This window comes from Phacochoerus africanus, chromosome 8 (genome assembly GCF_016906955.1).
Source record: "Phacochoerus africanus isolate WHEZ1 chromosome 8, ROS_Pafr_v1, whole genome shotgun sequence".
Classification (NCBI taxonomy): domain Eukaryota; kingdom Metazoa; phylum Chordata; class Mammalia; order Artiodactyla; family Suidae; genus Phacochoerus; species Phacochoerus africanus.
This window is the reverse complement of record NC_062551.1, coordinates 84,713,549-84,731,814: the sequence shown is the minus strand read 5'-3', so window position 1 is coordinate 84,731,814 and position 18,266 is coordinate 84,713,549. Positions and strand designations below refer to the sequence as shown.

General features: G+C 36.9%; 1 protein-coding gene across 2 annotated transcripts in view; it reads left to right on the top strand.

Annotated features, from left to right (window-relative positions):
* EYA3 (EYA transcriptional coactivator and phosphatase 3) overlaps positions 1 to 18,266 on the top strand; it is a 92,817-nt gene that overhangs the window by 26,798 nt on the left and 47,753 nt on the right. For both annotated transcript variants that reach the window (XM_047792852.1, XM_047792851.1), the window contains exons 3-6: positions 6,355 to 6,398; positions 10,473 to 10,552; positions 14,569 to 14,635; positions 17,229 to 17,365. In XM_047792852.1, the coding sequence (XP_047648808.1) occupies positions 6,355 to 6,398; positions 10,473 to 10,552; positions 14,569 to 14,635; positions 17,229 to 17,365 (328 nt within the window). The remainder of the gene's footprint in view (positions 1 to 6,354; positions 6,399 to 10,472; positions 10,553 to 14,568; positions 14,636 to 17,228; positions 17,366 to 18,266) is intronic.

The following is an 18,266-nucleotide window of genomic DNA, read 5'->3' as shown; positions in this document are numbered from 1 at the left end:
GGAAAATAACTGGTTCAGCATATAGGCTCTGGATTGCAGGGGAGATGTCAGCAACTTTGGCTCTTAGTTTGGCCCTGTGATTAATGGGTGCTAAATATACTAATACAGCCAGCCCCCTTATTATCCTCAAGATAAAATTGAACTTCTTAATCTTGCTTATAAGGACCTTCGTGATTACGCTTCTTTTTACTTGCACAGACTGCTTTTATCACCCCTCCTCCAACATAATTCCCAGTCAGTGAATTCTCAGTAGAGAGGCTCTCTCCCATCTGTGAACCTTTTTATTCATGCTGTTCCCAGGGTGTGAATCACTCTACTTCTCCCCACCTCCAAATTCAAATTCCCCCTCGTTGCCTGGCTAAATCCAGTTCATCCCTAAAGTTTCAATTTAGACTAATGTATTGAAATCATAGAATGTTATTACAGGTGTTAGCTGGTGAGAGTGATTATCAACGTACAGCAAGAAAGAAACCCCGAGAACCACTGCCTTATACAATGCTTCTGCCAGAAAGTTTTTTGGTGACTTACTAGCCTACTTTGTCCCTATAATCCCTGGCCATCTTCCCCTAATAAAAAGACTGGATTTGGTGCTCCTTTTGTGTGTTCCCTAGAGCCTTGAATTTCTATCAAAATCATTATTTCACTGTTTTAGAAGTTGTCTGTTTCTTTTCAACCAGACTGTAACTTCCTCGAGGCCAAGGACTGTATTTTATTTGTCATTATGTTCTCTAGCAGGAAGGTTTGATAGAGAATAGTCAGTTGAATGAATGATAGTATGAATATGAACTAGAATTCTCATTATAGGTAAGTAACATTGGAGAATCTGCAGTGTATTTTTCTATCACCTTGGATTGACATCTTTCCTGAGCCAGTCTTCCATGAAGGCTGCTTTCATGAGGACCTGCTTTCTTGCCATTATCTTCAGCTTGTGGCCTCCATGGTTGCCTAAGAAGTGGAAGAGAGTATTGAAGGATCACATGAGATGTTTTTTTAAGGGTTAGTTATAGAAGTGGCTTTCATGCAGGGTTCCCTGGTGACTCAACAGGTTAAGGATCCAGTGTTGTCATTGCTATGGTTTGGGTTACTGCTGTAGTGCAGTTTTGATCCCTGGCCCCAGAAGTTCCTTATGCCACAGGCATAGACAAAAAAGAAAAAAAGTGGCTTACATGAATGGTTCCAACCGTCATCAAGGGGGACTGGAAAATGCAATCATTCTGTGTCTTAGTCCATTCCAGCTGCTATAACAAAATGCTCTGGAATGGGTAGCTTATAAATAACAGCAATTAATTAATTAATTTATTTATTTATTTCTCACAGTTCTGGGGGGCTGGTAAGGACCTGCATAGGCTGCCATCTTTTTGCTGTGTCCTTACATGGCTGGAAAGGGCAAAGGAGGTCTCTTTTGTAGGGGTACTAATTCCATTTATGAGAGCTCCATCCTCATGACCTAATCACTTCAAAATTTGTCATATTGGGGATATGTTTCAAAATATGGATTTAAGAGTGGAGAGGCACAGTGACATTCAGTTTGTAGCATCCTGTGTGCCCAGGAAGAGGGAAAAGACTACTGAGTATTTAAAAGTGAATCTATCGTAGTCTTCTCTTTGGTTCACCTGTTTCATTTTTTGTACATTAAGAGCAATATGTTGGAGTTCCCTTCGTGGCTCAGGAGTTCGAACCCAACTAGGAACCAAGAGGTTGCGGGTTCAATCCCTGGCCTCCCTCATCGGTTTAAGGATTTGGCATTGCCTTGAGCTGTGGAGTAGGTCACAGACATAGCTCAGATCACAAGTTGTGGCTATGGCATAGGTTGGCAGTCCTGGTTCTACCTCTAGCCTGGGAACTTTCATATGCCATGGGTACGGTACTAAAAAGCAAAAAAAAAAAAAAAAAAGAGAGAGAGAGAGAGTAATATGTAAAGCAGCAAAAAACAAACAAAAAAACAGGATGTAACTCCTTTCCCTACACATTCCTCTTAAGAGAAACAGCCCAAAATTCCATCAGTTGCTGTGTGTAGATCAAATGTAGGATCTGATGCCCGCTAGTTTCTACTAGGTCCAGATGTGACTTGGACTTGTAGCCTGTAAACTTAAAAGACATGTTTTTTGCCTCTTATTACAAGTCACACCTTATATACAGTGGTGGAACAGGCACTTGTCTCTGCCACAGATACTTACCTTTCTAGTAATTTGGAATGCTTACTCTTACTTTGTACATACTAATTTCCTTATGACAAGTTCTGGAAGTCAAATTAATAATTCGATCACTTTTGGTAAGCATGATCAAAGAAAGTGGTATTATATGGGGTTTTGTGTGTAATTTCATCTAGGTTATGAGCAAGCCCTTTTATAGAATATAAAAAATGACTCTCTAGAAAAAGAGAATGATATGGTTTATTGGACAGTGGTGGATAAATTTTGACAGACATCCTCCTTTTTATAGGCTTCATTCTGACTTCTGTTGAATTTATTATTCATAAGATTACAGTTTATCAAGCCCTAGTATGCTTTAGCCTCTTGTTCAAACTTAGGAGGCACTATAATTCTATACTTGTAAGCCATCTCAGAATAATTCTGGAATGACATTTGAGATGCATATTATAATTTATTTATCTAGCAAGTGGTATTTTTAAGTCTTGCCTTGAAATTTTGGGAATTCAAATTTGTCTTTGCTGCTTATGGTGATAATAGTAAAATTTAACAGTGCTTTGTCTTTCCTAAACAGCTCTCTCTCATTCTTTCCCCCCCAGTCTCTCCCTGACCCCCATTTCATCTTCACAGCAGGCCTGTGAAGTGGATAGCTATATTTTTCTTTTACAGTTGAGAAAATAGATGCAGAGAAATAGTCACATAGTGAATTATCCCTCGGAACTGAGCCTTGAACTTGGATATTCTGAATTCATGTATTGGTTATTTGTATTCCTTCACTATGTTATATTTAAAGCTTGCTTTATTTATTTATTTATTTATTTATTTATTTATTTATTAGGAGAGGCACAAATAGAACTCTGATTCATGAATTTGCCAGTGATTCTTTCTTTTTAGTCATAACATGCCCATAAGATTATCTCATTTTAAAAATAACAACTTTATTGAGATATAATTCATATCCATTTTAAAGTTTACAATTAGATGGTTTTTAGTATGTTCACAGTTTTGCAACTCTCACCACAGTCAATTTTAGAACATTTACATCGCTCAAAAAAAAAAGACTGTGTTTATTAGCAATCATCTCAGTTCTCACACTTCCCCTATCAATCCTAGGCAACTACTGATCTACTTTCCTATTGACCTATTTGTGGTTATTTCATATAAATGGACTCATACAATAATTAATCCTTTTGTGACTGGCTTCTTTCACTTAGCATAATCTTTTCAAGGTTTATCTGTGTTAGCATGTATGAGTACTTCATTCCCTTTAATTGCTGAAGGTCTCATTGTATGGATTTTATCATTCATCATTTTATTTTTATTTTATTTTATTTTATTTTTGTCTTTTTGCCATTTCTTGGGCTGCTTCTGCGGCATATGGAGGTTCCCAGGCTAGGGGTTGAATCGGAGCTGTAGCCGCCAGCCTACGCCAGAGCCACAGCAATGCAGGATCCGAGCCGAGTCTGCAACCTAAACCACAGCTCATGGCAACGTGGGATCCTTAACCCACTGAGCAAGGCCAGGGATCGAACCCGCAACCTCATGGTTCTTAGTCGGGTTAGTTAACCACTGAGACACAATGGGAACTGCCATTCATCATTTTATTTATCATTGTTTTTTATCCATCTATTTGTGAACACTAGGGTTGTTTCTGGTTTTTGGCTATTTTGCATAATGCTGTTATGAACATTGATGTCCAGGTTTTTGTGGGAATGTGTATTTTCATTTCTCTCGGTTGTATAGTCAAGAATGGAACCAGTGGATTTATATGGTAATTCTGTTAAACCTTTTGAGGAATTGCTAGACTGTTTTCCAGAGTAGCTGCATTTAGTTTCTGGATTGTATTGTTTGAACTCATCTTTTTGTAATCCAGTGAAATCTGTTATCCTTTGAGTTAGTTTACCGGCCTCTACTGCCAGCGTGGCACGTTTCCTATCCCTGACTTATGGGAGGACATAATTGCCCAAATCAAGATAAACAGTTATGCATGAAAATTAGCTGATAACGGAGTTCCTGTTGTGGCTCAGCAGTACTGAACCCAACTAGAATCCTTGAGGACTTGATTTTGATCCCTGGCCTCGCTCAGTGGGTTAAGGATCTGATATTTTCATGAGCTGTGGTGTAGGTCACAGGCATGTCTTGGATCTGGCATTGCTGTGACTGTGGTGTAGGTCAGCAGCTACAGCTCTGATTTGACTCCTGGGTGGAAACTTCCACATGCTGCAGGTGCAGCCCCAAAGAGACCAGAAAAAAAATAAAAAAAGAAAGGAAATTAGCTGATAACTCTTTTCCCTCCCCCAGACTTTTTGTTTGGTAGATAGGACTTTATGTACATTTTCTCCATTTCTTTTTATGTGTACAGTCTCTATACTGAGTTGGCACTGTAATAAATAAAAAATGAAAAAGCACAGTTCTTACTTGAAAGGTCGTCTTTGTGGTATATTTAAAAGTTTTGCTCGAGGGCTTTTTTTTTTCCTTTTTTTTTTTTTGAGTTCCTTAGCTAAATTTGTTACTCTATTGCTCTAATAAAATTAAGACTGTGATGTTTAGATTCCTCAGTGCTCTAGTTTTCTTTGTATGGATTACTGTTTGGAGACCATAGACTGTTTTGGTTACTCCATCAATTAGCTCACAAATTCATTTCTTTGATCGCAAAGAGGGTCTTTGGGTGAGCTAAGCATAACTTTATCTCTACTGTTGGAAAATTAATGTTAGCATCTGACCTTATGTAAATACTGTCATCTTCAGGTGGGAAGGACAGCATACTTTATAACGAGAGCCTGTATTTTGGTGAAATTATGGCAGCAGATGGACTAGAGAGTTGAATTTTTCTTGTCTTTAGCCTTGTAGTCAAAACACTGTTTTCCAACATTACTCTGTCAGCACATTTTTTCCCCATGCCTTTCAGTGAGGCTATGTCATATATTTGTAATACAGTTAAATTCTTTTGTCACAATATGTATACTACCCTGGACTGCCTTGACCTCCCAGTTGGTCTGTGGTATCTTTTATCATAAAAAAGTTTTGAATGTTTATATAATCAGTCTATTTTCTCCCTTAATGGCTTTTGAATTTAATATTATGCTTATTAAGGGTTTATCTGTCTCAAGGATTTTGTTTTTGTTTTCTTTTTTCTTCCTGTGCCTCTGTAATTTTTTTTTTTTTAGAGGGTTTTTTTAAAATGCTTTTTCTATTTTATCTTTACTGGTACAAAAATTAAAGCAGCATTATATAATGTGTATTGATAAGCAAGGAACCAGGAATGTTTGGTTTTGTTTATTTTGTCATGTTTTCTCATGAGGAATAGATGTCCAGGAGTATGGGCCTTATATTTATCTTTTATTTATTATTTACTTTGTCTGAAATGTTAAATTTAATCATATCAAATAGCTCTATTCCCACCTGATATGTTTGTTTAAAATTGTTTAGAAGAGTTTCTGCTTTTGTGAGTACTTGCTCTTTGTAGTGGGTTGGCAGCACTCTGTACTTTGTCAGCTTAAAATGCTCTTAAGTATTCATAACTTGTATGACTAAGCATATTTCTACTGTAACTTGCTATTCTAATCAGAAAACTCTAAAATCAGATTCTTTGTAGTATAAAAACACAGAGAAAACTATTATCTTCCATTTGTAAATTATTAAACTGTTTCAGTGGAAATGCTTTTACCTTAGAAGGAATTAGAGAAGATGAAAATATGGGAGAAAACAATAATGTGAAGAATATTTTTTAAGTCACTGGTAACCTGATAATAATTTATTTTTATTTTTGGCATGTAGGTAATTAAAATATAAAGATTTCTGTTAAATAAATGAGTAGATGTTAGTGAGGTTGCCATACTTACTTACTTGAAAATATAATTATGTGTCTGTTAAAATTTAAAACTAACCAGTTTATATCCAAGTTTGGATACCTCATCCTGGTAAACATGGTATCTTGAATGAAACATCCTAATAAACATTTTACCTTGAATCTGAAAAACACTTTTTTTTTCCATTTAAAAAAAGGGAGGAGAGAGCCCCTCATATGAAAAACAAGTCCATTTCTAGCTCTAAAATATAATGGGTTAATTAAATAAATCTAAGCAAAACAAAATGAAACAGTTACCTTATAATTTATTAGTTAATATTACACTGCCATTCGAATAGCAAGATGATTTAAAAAATAGATCACAACATTGATGTCTTTATATATTTATTTTTACAGGTGAAAAAAGCCAAGATGCAGGAATCAGGAGAGCAAACTTTAAGGTAAAGTTGAATTTATTTTTATTTATTTTTATTTTATTTTTTTATTTTTTTGAATTTCTTTTTAATGACCTGCTTATAATTTTTTTTTTACATGCTTATTAGTATATGGGCGTGTGGGTTGACTACCCCCTTTTTGGTTTTTAGTGTCAGTCTTTTAAGTTTGGAAATTATTTGGTTTAAGGTGAAAATTTCCCTATAAATGTTTGTCCGTAAAACATGTAAGTGCTGATTTTTTCTTATTTATTCATTATTTATTCAACACTAGGTACCACCCTCATGTTATCTCTCAGATCCTGTGATATGTGGAGGGGACACAATGGTGAATATTTTTCAGTTAGATGTACAGTATACATAATAGGAAAAACAGAAATAAAGCATATCCAGGGGTTAATCATTAATTACCAAATGGATGCCAGCCACTCATTAGCTCCACTCTGCTTATAGAAAAAGGCAGCTTCTTTGCATGTCATGCTCTGGCTTCTACAACACCATGATTTTTAATTTTCCGCAGTTCTTACTTCCTATTGTTTGTCTACCAACCATATGAACCAGTAATTGTGTCACTTCTAGCATCTTAATTTCAAGAATCTTACTTTTATAGCACCACACACTATCGTTCCACCTCACTCATTCTTTTTTCACACTACCCCGTCTTAGACTGTGTATTCCCAATAAAATGATCTATCATATTTTCACTATCAAGCATTGATCCTTCCCTCAGAAAAGACTTCAGTATCTTCCTTATGCTGCTCAAATTATAAGATCTATTCAGTTCCTTACTTCCTCTCCCGTTTTTCTGTCATCCTTCCCTAGCCTAACCGAGGGTCTAACAGCTCTAGTTAAAACCTGCTGTCCACCTATTCCTTACTTACTCCCAATCACCTGAACATTGTGAGAGAAAAATGCAAAACTATGCTGACTGGTCTCAGTTTCCATTCATGATTACATCTTAAACACTCTTGGTGGTCCAGCCACTCTTCCTGGTTCATTTCTCAGTCTGTAAAATCATTTCTCTTTCATCCATTCCTTCCTCCCTCCCTTTCTTCCTACTTCCCACCCTTCCTTCCTGCCTCCTCCCTTTCCTCTTCCCTTGCCCTCTCCACCCACTTCATTTACTCAGCTGGGGATCTGGCTCCCTAATTCAAAGAGAAATTGGAAAGGAACTACCTTATTTGTCTATCACCATATCTACCCCTTTAACTGCTTCTCTATAATATTCTCTGTTACCTTTGTCTCTGCAGTTCATTCCTGTGCTCTTATTTAAGGCTCACCTCTCCAGTTGTACAGTGGAACCTGTCAGCTTCATCTTTTCCTGCAGTTATTCCTTCTCTCTCTTTCAGCAGCTTCTTTATTATAAAATATTACGTGACAGACTTTCCCGTCGTGGCTCAGCGGAAACAAATCTGACTAGCATCTAAGAGATCGCAGGTTTGGTCCCTGGCCTCGCTTTGTGGATTAAGGATCCGGTGTTGCTGTGATTTGTGGTCTATGTCACAGACGTGGCTCGGATCTGGTGTTGCTTGTGGCTATGGCATAGGCCAGCAGCTACAGCTCCAGTTCGACCCTAGCCAGGGAACCTCTGTAAGCCACAAGTGTGGCCCTTAAAAAAAAGACGTAAAATAAAATAAAATATTATATGACATAAAATTCAGCATTTCAGTCATTTTTAAATATAAAGTCCAGTGGCACTAAATACATTCACATTGTTATGCAACCATTACCACCATCCACCTCCAGAACTTTTTTCATCTTCCCAAACTGAAGTACTGTGTTCATTCATCAAAGAGTAACTCTCCATTTCCCCCTTCTCCCAACTCCTGACAACCACATTCTGCTTTCTATCTCTATGATTTTGACTACTCTAGTACATCCTTTTAGTGAAATCATAAATTGTCTGTCTTTCTTTGATTTGCTTTTTTCATTTAGCATAATGTCTTTATCCATCTGTAGCATGTGTCAGAATTTCCTTCCTTTTTAAGGCTGACTGTGACTTCATTATATGTCTATGCCATATTTTATTTATCTGTTCATTGGTTGATTGTGCTAATTATTGACAAGCGTTTAATTGAATGAGAAAATGAGAATGAGGTATTTGGATGCTTACTTTTAGAGTTTGAGTGTTTTTTGCTTTTTTTTTTGGAGGGACATTTTATTTTAGAACATTTTTTTCCATCATGTGCATATTGTTAAGTAAAATTTATGTTTATATTTTGAGACAGTATATAATTTAAAATATTTACCAAAGTGCTAGAGTTAATTCACTGTCTTGGTGCTGTTGTTTCTGTTTAATCTCTAGGTACTCAAATGAATAGAGAATTTTGCTGTAAGATTCCAGGACCATAGGGTTTTAGGAATAGGTCCATTGTGTACCAGACCTTACAAATATACCTTCTAAGGTACAAGATCTAGAAACAATCTTTCCACAGTAGATATAACAGTGAAATCCAGACTTATTGACATAGAAGAGCAGTCATTATAGTCAGAAATGTCAAGTTCTTGTCTGGGTTTATACCTTGCTCCTTGGAATCCCACTTAAGGAGACATAGGTGAGGCCCAGAGTCTGTATGTTTACCAGCCATTCAGGTAATTACAAGAAATAACCATTTGGGGAAACAGTGATATTACTATTCAGTGTGGTTCTTACCGTTACTCTTCAATTTCCATAGTTATGTCTTGGTTAGTATATTAAGTGCTATTCCAAGAATACAGACATTTGAGTAAGTAGATTAAAATAAACTTCATCTGGGAATTTACCTTTCAAAATTAATTACATCTGGGGAAAAATTGTTTGAACATTCAGAATATACCAGGGGAAAAAACCTTTATCAACATTGTAACTTGAATATTAGAGGTCCGTTGAGAAAAGATATGACAGCTTTAAGAATTTTGATGCTGTGTATTTTTTTTATAAATAACATTTCTTTAAAAAATTTTTCTATGTAAAAAGTACTTTTACCTTTTATTAGTCAGTCTTATGTTTCCAGATATGTGGAGTGTCAGGGACAGTGTCCTCCACTTCTCCTAGAGTGTAGAGCAGCAAAGCAGATTTCTTGGTAGGGAACACAAATGTGGGAAGGATACCTGCGCTGGGGAGAATTTGTATTTAATAACAATAGTTACAGTTATTTTGTACTTAGTCTGTTCTAGTCTCTGCTCTCAGTATTTTTCATATATTAACTCACTCATCCCTGTAATAACCGTAAAAGGTAGGTTCTATAATTATCCCTCATTGACAGTTGAAGAAACTGGAGCACAAAGTTCAGTGACTTGCCTAAAGTCATAAAGTTTTGGCAAAGTGAAATATGAACTCAAGCAGTCTGGTTCTAGAATCTGCACTCTTAAGCACTATGCTGTACTGATAGTTGAGGGAGAGAGAGTGGAAAAGAAGGTAGAAGGAAGAGGGAGGATTTCGTTCATTCATTTCAGAATTGTAGTATCTTCCCAATATTAAAGTGTCTAACATAATGACTTGTCTTCCCAGTTTACATGATTTGTCTTTTGTAGTTTGTCTTGTCTTGTTGGTTTTTTTTTTTTTTTTTTTAAGATAGTGCTAAGTTTGGGGTATGCTAACAAAAATTTGGGTTTTTTTTTTAATGGGGGTAAAAGAAAAATACAATGGAGTGCACCATTTTAAAGTTTGGAACCCCTTCTTGGACGCAGGCATGTATAATTTGAAAAAGTTTCTTAAGTGATTATGAGGACCACTGTCTGAAATCAGGCATCTCCTTGCTTTTCTTTGGTACTTTGGAAATAAAGTGAGAGCATTTTTAAGTGTTGTGGAATTTTTCTTTTACTGTGGTCTTTAAGAGAATCTGATTTGCCTGTAGCTTAGCTGGAATCTCTGAGTGATATAAAAGCTGAAATGGTCCAGGGCTATGACAAAGAACAGTAGAAGGTTGAGGGTACTAGCCATGGTCCTAGTTCTTTAGGTAGCTGCTAAAAACCAAGAATAAGATATCACGAAGTAAACTTACCTTTCCTCTTACTTACCTAGGAAGAAATGGTGTGATTTAATCACTTTTAGCAATGCCACAGATCAGTCAGGGGCTAATATATTCATTTTGGTTTTCCCAGTCAAGTAAGCAACCCTGAAGTCAATGATCAGAAACCTGAAACTTCAAGCCTTGCTTCAAACCTTACCATGTCAGAGGAAAGTAAGTACTATATTCTGTGAACCATGGAAGAGGTATTCCTATGACCAGGTGATGCTTTTCTTTTATTAAAAAAAAAATTGGTTTTCGCTGAATGCATTATTTGTCTCAGAATATCCAGAAGCCTTTCATTGCCACATATATGTGTACGTTCATCCTTGTGCTCTCCTATAAGCCTTATTGACATACCAACTGAGGAACAAAATCACATAGAATCCACTTAAATTAAATAGCCATGCCCTTCCATATTTTACCACACACTTTAAAAGAGTAAATTTGTTAAAGACATTTATCTGGGGGATATCTTAAGGTGATTATGCTTAACCTTACATAATTCCCATGTATTAAAAAATTGTGTTCCTTTTTTTTTTTTAATGTATGTCTTGAGTTGTATATATTATTTCCTCCAAGGTGCTGTTACAGTGGTTCTCAAAACTTTTAGTGTACCTGAGTGCCATCTGGCGTGCTTGTTAGTAACGTAGAATTCCAGCCTCTTCTTCAGTAATTATCATTCAGTAGACCTGATCTGCGTTTTCAAGAGGATAGCTAGGATATTCTGATACATATGGAAAAATGCTCTAATCAATAGAAATTGTCTCCTCTAATTTTTTTTTTCTTTTTTGCTTTTTAGGGCCTTGTCCCTGAGGCATATGGATGTTCCCAGGCTAGGGGGCAAATTGGGGCCAATTGGAGCTACAGTTGCCGGCCTGCACCACAGTGACAGCAACGCGGAATCTGGGATCCGAGCCGTGTCTGTGACCCACACCACAGCTCATGATGGCGCTGGAACCCTGACCCCACTGCATGAGGCCAGGGATCAAAACTGCATCCTCATGGATTTTAGTTGGATTTGTGGATTTGTTTCCACTGCACCATGAAGGGAACCCCTCCTCTACTTTTTTTTCCTATCTCACTCGTCCTCAAGAAAAAGGTCTCTTCCTTATATACATCAGGGCCCAGAAGTCAATTGAGTCTTTTTGCTCCTTGCAAATTGTTTCTGCTTTTTCTCCTTCAGAAACTCTAGTTCCTTTGAAGTCTATACCTCTAACTTTCTATTTTATCTCCTAGTTATTTTGCTCTTTAAAGACCAGATCTTCTTTGTTTTCTTTTCCACCGAGACCCTTATTATTGTTGGGATTTCAACAGTCGTGTAGGTGACCTATCCAGTACCCATAATTTCCTTCTTCTCCTGTTTCCTTTTTTTCCCCCCTATTTTTTGGCCATCCCCTTGGCATATGGAGTTCCCAGGCCAAGGATCAGATCCAAGCCACAGTTGTGGCAAGGCTGGGTCCTTTAATTCACTGTGCCGGGCCAGGGATGGAACCTGCATCCTGCCACTGCAAAGATCCCACTGATCCAATTGAGCCACAGTGGGAACTCCTCCTGTCCTTTTTTATTCAACATCTATTCTATGGTTCTTTATTATAATTACTCCAATACAAATACATTCAATAATTTTGCTTCTTGTATTCTTGCTAAATCCCAATCCTAATTTAATCCAACTCTCCACCTTTTCTCTAAGTGCATTCAAATAGCTAAACATTATTGGATAAATTATACACCTAGCTGACTCTACTCACAGGGCCTTAAATGGACACTAAATGTACTTGAAAATCCTACTACATTTTACTCATGAGTAAATATGTCACACCACTTCTTTCCTCTCAAAGCACCTGTACTCTCTCACCTTCATATTTAACTGATGCTTTCTTCTCAAATAGAAGCTGTCTGATAGGAAGCTCCCTTATTACGCACCACCGCCCCACCAGATCGTCAGACCTGCCTGTGTTTGTACTCATGTTCTCTTGCTTCATTCTTGTCAGAATGGAGATAGTATTATTGCGCCTGTCAAAGTTAAGACCTTTTATTTGTGCTTTCTATCCTACCTGTTCTTATCTTCCCCAAGGACTTGGTACTGCGGTTATCCTAATACCATTCCTGCATAGTGATGTTCTTCTCTTCTTAATCCATCCTGTCGGTAAAGAGACATGATCTAGTATCTGTCATCTTAAAACACAAACAAAACTCTTCTTTTCCTCCACATCCCCCACTAGGTATAGACCTTATCTTTGTTCCATGACCTTGTGGAACCTCTGGAAAGAATTGTCTTCACTTGCTTTCTCATCTCCCATTCACTCTTCAACCTTCTCAAATTTAGCTCTGTCACCATTCTTCGAATGAAATTGCTTTGTCAGGGTCATTAGTTACTTTCAGTAATGGAAAGTACTAGTTCTAGTGAACATTTCTTTCTCCTTGTATACACCCTCTCACAACTTTTTCTCCCACCTTTCTCCTTTGCTGGCCTTTCTCCCACTATCTGAATGTTGGTGGCCCTCAGGATTTGGTTCTAGCCTGGATCTTTGCTCTTTCTGTATCCTCTCACCATTTACACTACTTTAAATACTTTATACATTGTTAATGAATTCCAAATTTGTATTTCTCATCTGACTTATCCCCTAATTTCATTGTGTATCCAACTGCTTACTTGACATTTCTAATCTCTAAGAGGGAAGTCATGCGGTTCCCTGGTGGCTCAGTGGATTAAGGATCCAGGGTTATCACTGCTGTGGCTCAGGGTGCTGCTGTGGCACAGGTTCGAAACCTTGGCCTAAAAATTTCTTCATACCTCAGGCATGATCAAATAAATAAATGGAAAGTCATAGTTAAATGTGTGACAGCTTTTTATTCCCTTAGCCCTCACCAAATCTGTTCTCTTCCTAAACTTACCCATCTTAGGAAGTGCTTTCACTATCCCTCCAGTTGCTCAAACTAAAAACTGGAGATTTTCTGTATTCCCCTGTCTTCCTCATTCCTTAACGTACAAATTCATCAGGATGTCCTGTTTTACCTTCAGAATGTATTTCAAGGTTTTGCCCCATCTCCACTGGAGCTACTTTTTTTTTAACCAATACAAAGTTAAACACATCCAAATTTATTTACACAATGCTAAAGAAATTTTAGTTTTATTCATTTTGTGGAATTTTATTCTGGGGTTTGGCTTGTTGTGTAACTTACATAGGTCATTGAAACTTGATTAACCTGCCTCATATGCAGAAAACTTGGGGTTTTAGGACACATGCTTAATATTGCTTTATGCTTTAATAGGAAGGCATCTGTCCCACAGCTTGCGGAGAAAGCAGAGAAGTTATAGTATAATTAAGAAGATTATGCCTAATTCTGTATAATCCTTTTATGGTTCCCAAGTACTGTAAAAATCAAGATGCATTCATTCTCCAGAGAAGTAAAAATTGGCCTAGGTCTCCTAGAATATTTTGTCAATCTCTAGTTTAAATTAAATCAGAGGAGGAAAAGGCTTTGGGTTTTTCAAAGTATTTGTCACCAGAGAAGGAACCATTAGAGAATTCAAATTAATTTCCTTTCTAGTAGCTATGAAAATCTCTGTACTTGGTAGTTTATCAGAGCATCATATCAGTTCCTCAGGTCTGTTTCTGCTTTGCCAAACTTAAAGCTTTTACTACAAAGCAAAAAAAAAATAGTACAGAAGCATACTTGCGTCTTTCTGCTGTTGATTATATACAGCACTAGCAACAGTTTTCTAATAAAATTGGGCGCTTCCTCCAGGTCTGTCTTCATGCACATCATTCTTATGACCTTTTACTCAGAACAGAGTAGAAACCCAGAGAATGAATAAGCTGAAGAAGAAGTGTAATGTGGTTTCCCAGACATGACTCTTGCAATTCAAGTTCACCTATGAGCACAGCTGAGAGTTGCTTCATCTATGGTTTTAGAGCAGTGATGGCTGAAGGCAGAGATCAATTGGTGCCAACCTTCAGCTCTTTTCCACACCCCTTGCATTCCAGCTGTTTTTATTTTTATAGAAGTCTGCACACCCGTTATTAGAAGAGTGAGTTATTTCCTACTGCATTGTCTTTCTAAGAATCTAACATCTCAGCTGTATCCTGTTACTTAGTTTGAAAGAATATACAGTGAGATGTGGAAATTTCCCATTTCGTTTTTGAAATGTTCTAACTTTCTACCTGGTGATATCTTTCTTTCAGTTATGACATGCACCGATTACATCCCTCGCTCATCCAATGATTATACCTCACAAATGTATTCTGCGAAGTAAGTTGAACAATTATTTCAAGAATCTATATGCTTTTTATCTAGATTCATTGCAAAATTTAACAATATTAAAGTTATTAACCTTTAATTTTCACCTTTCTTGTTCTGTCCTTACTTCAATTTTTTATTCCCTCTAATTATAGAGTCTATGTGATGTCCTTTTAAAAAGTACATGGTTGTCAGGAATAGATCACTGTTACACAGGAGCTCAATGGAAATGAATAGGCACTGAAAGTGCAAAATACCATTAGTGATTAAAGCGTATCACTGATTGACTTCTGATCATTCTCTCTCTGTTCAACTTTAATAGATCAATTGAAAAGCTAAAGCCAGGCTCAGCCTGAAATCTCTCTTCAGTTTCTTGATTTAGGAGTGTCCTCGGAGTAGAAATAGGCCTGAAGTTAGATAGATTTAGTGGGTTGAAGTCACTAGGAGGCAATATTTTGGGCCTCCTGAGGTAAGATCAGCATTTAAGATCCATTAAGTTAATCATCTCTAAGATGAATAAGTGCAAAACAGTGTGTATACCAAGCTACCAAGTGTGCATTGATGACGAATGAGTCTAATAATGGAAAAAAATAAAAATCATTAAATTAAAAAAAAAGAGTGAGCCTGTATACATAGATAGATACAAGTGTGCTTTATTAAACTATGGCAAATTCTTATGTGCTTACATAGGCAGGATACATAAAGAAATTGGTAACAGAGAAGAGTGATACCTATGTGGCTGTTAAAAAAGAACGCTTTTTCCTTTTTGTGCCCATTTGTACCACTTGACTTTTGCATCAGTTAAAAAATAAGCTAACTGAAAAGTGAACACAATGAGTTTCCCAAATTCTAATCTGGTATTAAAACTAATCACATCCTTGGGCCAGACATTTTCATGTGGTCGTTGTCTTCTATGAAATAACTTATCCGGTTCTCTGAGATCATTATGAAGAAGATAAGAGAATAATTTAGCTATAAAGAAACTGTATGAAAAAGGATATTATGATCTTTATCATATCTGAAGATTAATCTTTTTGAAGTCACTAAGATTTTTAATCATTCCCACATGATGTGGTTAACAACTATAGTGCGAGCTATTTCCTGGTCTTCTGGCTAAGAAGAATAGAAATTTTCAAATTCAGTCTTTTAAAGTTTACTAAGATGTGAATATCATGTATTTGAAATTCATTCATTCATTCATTCGCAAAATATTTATATACCTGCTGCATTTAGGACACCTTATTAGCTATGCCTTCTAAATGCAGAGACCTTCTTACCACTTATCTAAACCTTTGTATTTTTAACTGCCTCTTTCAAGTACCCCCCTTCTAATTCCTTTTACAAAGCAATATCAAACTAACTTTATTAAAAACAGTTCTGATCTTGCCATTCATTGTTCAACAGTTTCAGTGACTGCCAGTTATTTCAGATTTGTCTGAACACTTACAGCCTGATATCCAAGGTCTTTGCTCTCTGTCTTCATATAATTTCCCTTAATGTAATCTGTGCTCCTTGAAGGATGAAGCCCTTTCTTTCCTCCTCTGTACCTTTGTCAGAGTTTTTGTCTTTTCCCAGAATTCCCTTTCTCTCCTGTTTCTGCACATTCAATCTGCTCAGTTCACGGACCACTTCTTTATAGCCTTCCTTCGTTTTCTTCTCCCCCACAGCTGAAAAAAAAAATCTTTTCTGAGACACCCCTGCATCAGTATTTTATTTTTATGATCTATATGGTACATATGACGCTTTCTTGCTTTATAAGTACAGCATAACTCAACCAAATAAAGTAACTGGTATCTTAAAATGCAGTGCATACAAAAATAAATAAATAAATAAATAAATAATAAAAATTCAGTGCATAAAATGTGACACCACCTTATTCCATGGATGAAACAACCAGGTCATCTAGCTAGTTTAAAAGCTCAGAAGGTTCACTGTTGAATTCAAATCTCTAGCTAAACCTGGTTGGCGGCACCAAGCAGTGGCCAGTATACTCTGGCTTAACTACCAGCGGAGCAATTCTGTATCCTATCTAGGACTTCTCAGATTATGTTAGTTTCATGGCTCCTATTTTATAGGCTTCATCTGGGGATATTGGGCCACACCCCTACTCCCTATTTTCTAATAAAAAAAGGTTGCTTGCCTTTTTCTCTGCCAACCTCAACCTCTCTTCCAAGTCCCACTTTCCCTCTCAGAACTTTAGTTTGGCCCAGAGGGCTAGGTGAAAAATGGAGCCAGCTGCCAATCCTGTTCTCTCCAGTTTGCTGTCGTTTCAGGGTTTTATTCTGCATTTAAACATAAAGCGTAAAAGAGCTTAATCCATACTTGTATCTCACGTAGAGTCTTTACATGTAGCACACCACAAATGTTTGTAGCATAGTGATTGGACATTGGGAGGATATTTGAAACTTAAATTTTCTGTAAAATTGTTTGTTAGGTAAGTGACAGAGGAAGCTGGAAAGGAAAAACTAGTTCTATTTGACCATAGTAGGAGACGTTTTATGTGGCAAGTTAGTTTCCTCATTGCTGATTTTTTTGCTCCTAGTGGTATTATCTATTTCCCCTGCTTTTCTCTCATGAAAATGTTTGTTTCTTTGGACTTTCCTAGACCTTATGCACATATCCTCTCAGTTCCTGTTTCGGAAACTGCTTATCCTGGGCAGACTCAGTACCCAACACTGCAGCAGTCTCAACCCTATGCTGTCTACCCTCAGGCAACCCAAACGTATGGACTACCTCCTTTCGGTAAGGCATACTGTTGTAAACACTTTCTAAGAATGTTGAAACTTCCATCTTTTCCCAAGAAGCAGACATATTTGAGCAGGAAGCTAAGAGGTGGGTTGTTCTTGGCAGGCACCTGGTCAGTTACAGGTGTGACGGAAGTTGAATATGCAACTTTCCAGTAAGGTATTTGATCCATGTAATATAAACTCATAACTTTTTAATACTCACTTGTTTATCTACCAAAATTTAGCTATTCCCAAGATACTATGTCTTGACTCTAAAGCTTGGAATCTTCAAGTTTTGAAAACTCTTTGAGGAATTACTCTTGATTTGACTTATTTCATACAAAACAGAGATGGTTATTTTTTTTGCGAAAACCAAGTAATCCAGCCAGCTAGAATATAGCTTATAGTTTTCTCGTTCTCTTCTTTTTTTTTTTTTTCTTTTTTGTCAGTTTCTCCCTCTCCTTCTCCCCCTGTGCCATCTGCTAAACCACAAAGTCATCTTAGAAGGGGAAACCCCCAATTTTGTACAGCTTTCCGTGTGCATAGAGAGTTTTGTTCTTTGGTCATGAACTATGAATTAGAATGATTAATTGGAAATCAGTTTCAGGTTCTTTGGGCACTTAATATCTTTGGTTTTTCTCTGTGTGTGTAAACTGATAGATATGCTCAGTGTGCTTTATTGCTCCTTCCCTGCTTTTCTAGAACTAATATCAGAAAATTGAGAGAATACTAGATTTTTTAAAATATGCAATATGTTAATAAAATTATAACTCTGTAGCCTTCATTGAAACTAGCTGATAATTAGGAGTTCCCATCGTGATGCAGCGGAAATGAATCTGACTAGGAGCCATGAGGTTGCAGGTTTGATCCCTGGCCTTGCTCAGTGGGTTAAGGATCCAGCATTCCTGAGAGCTGTG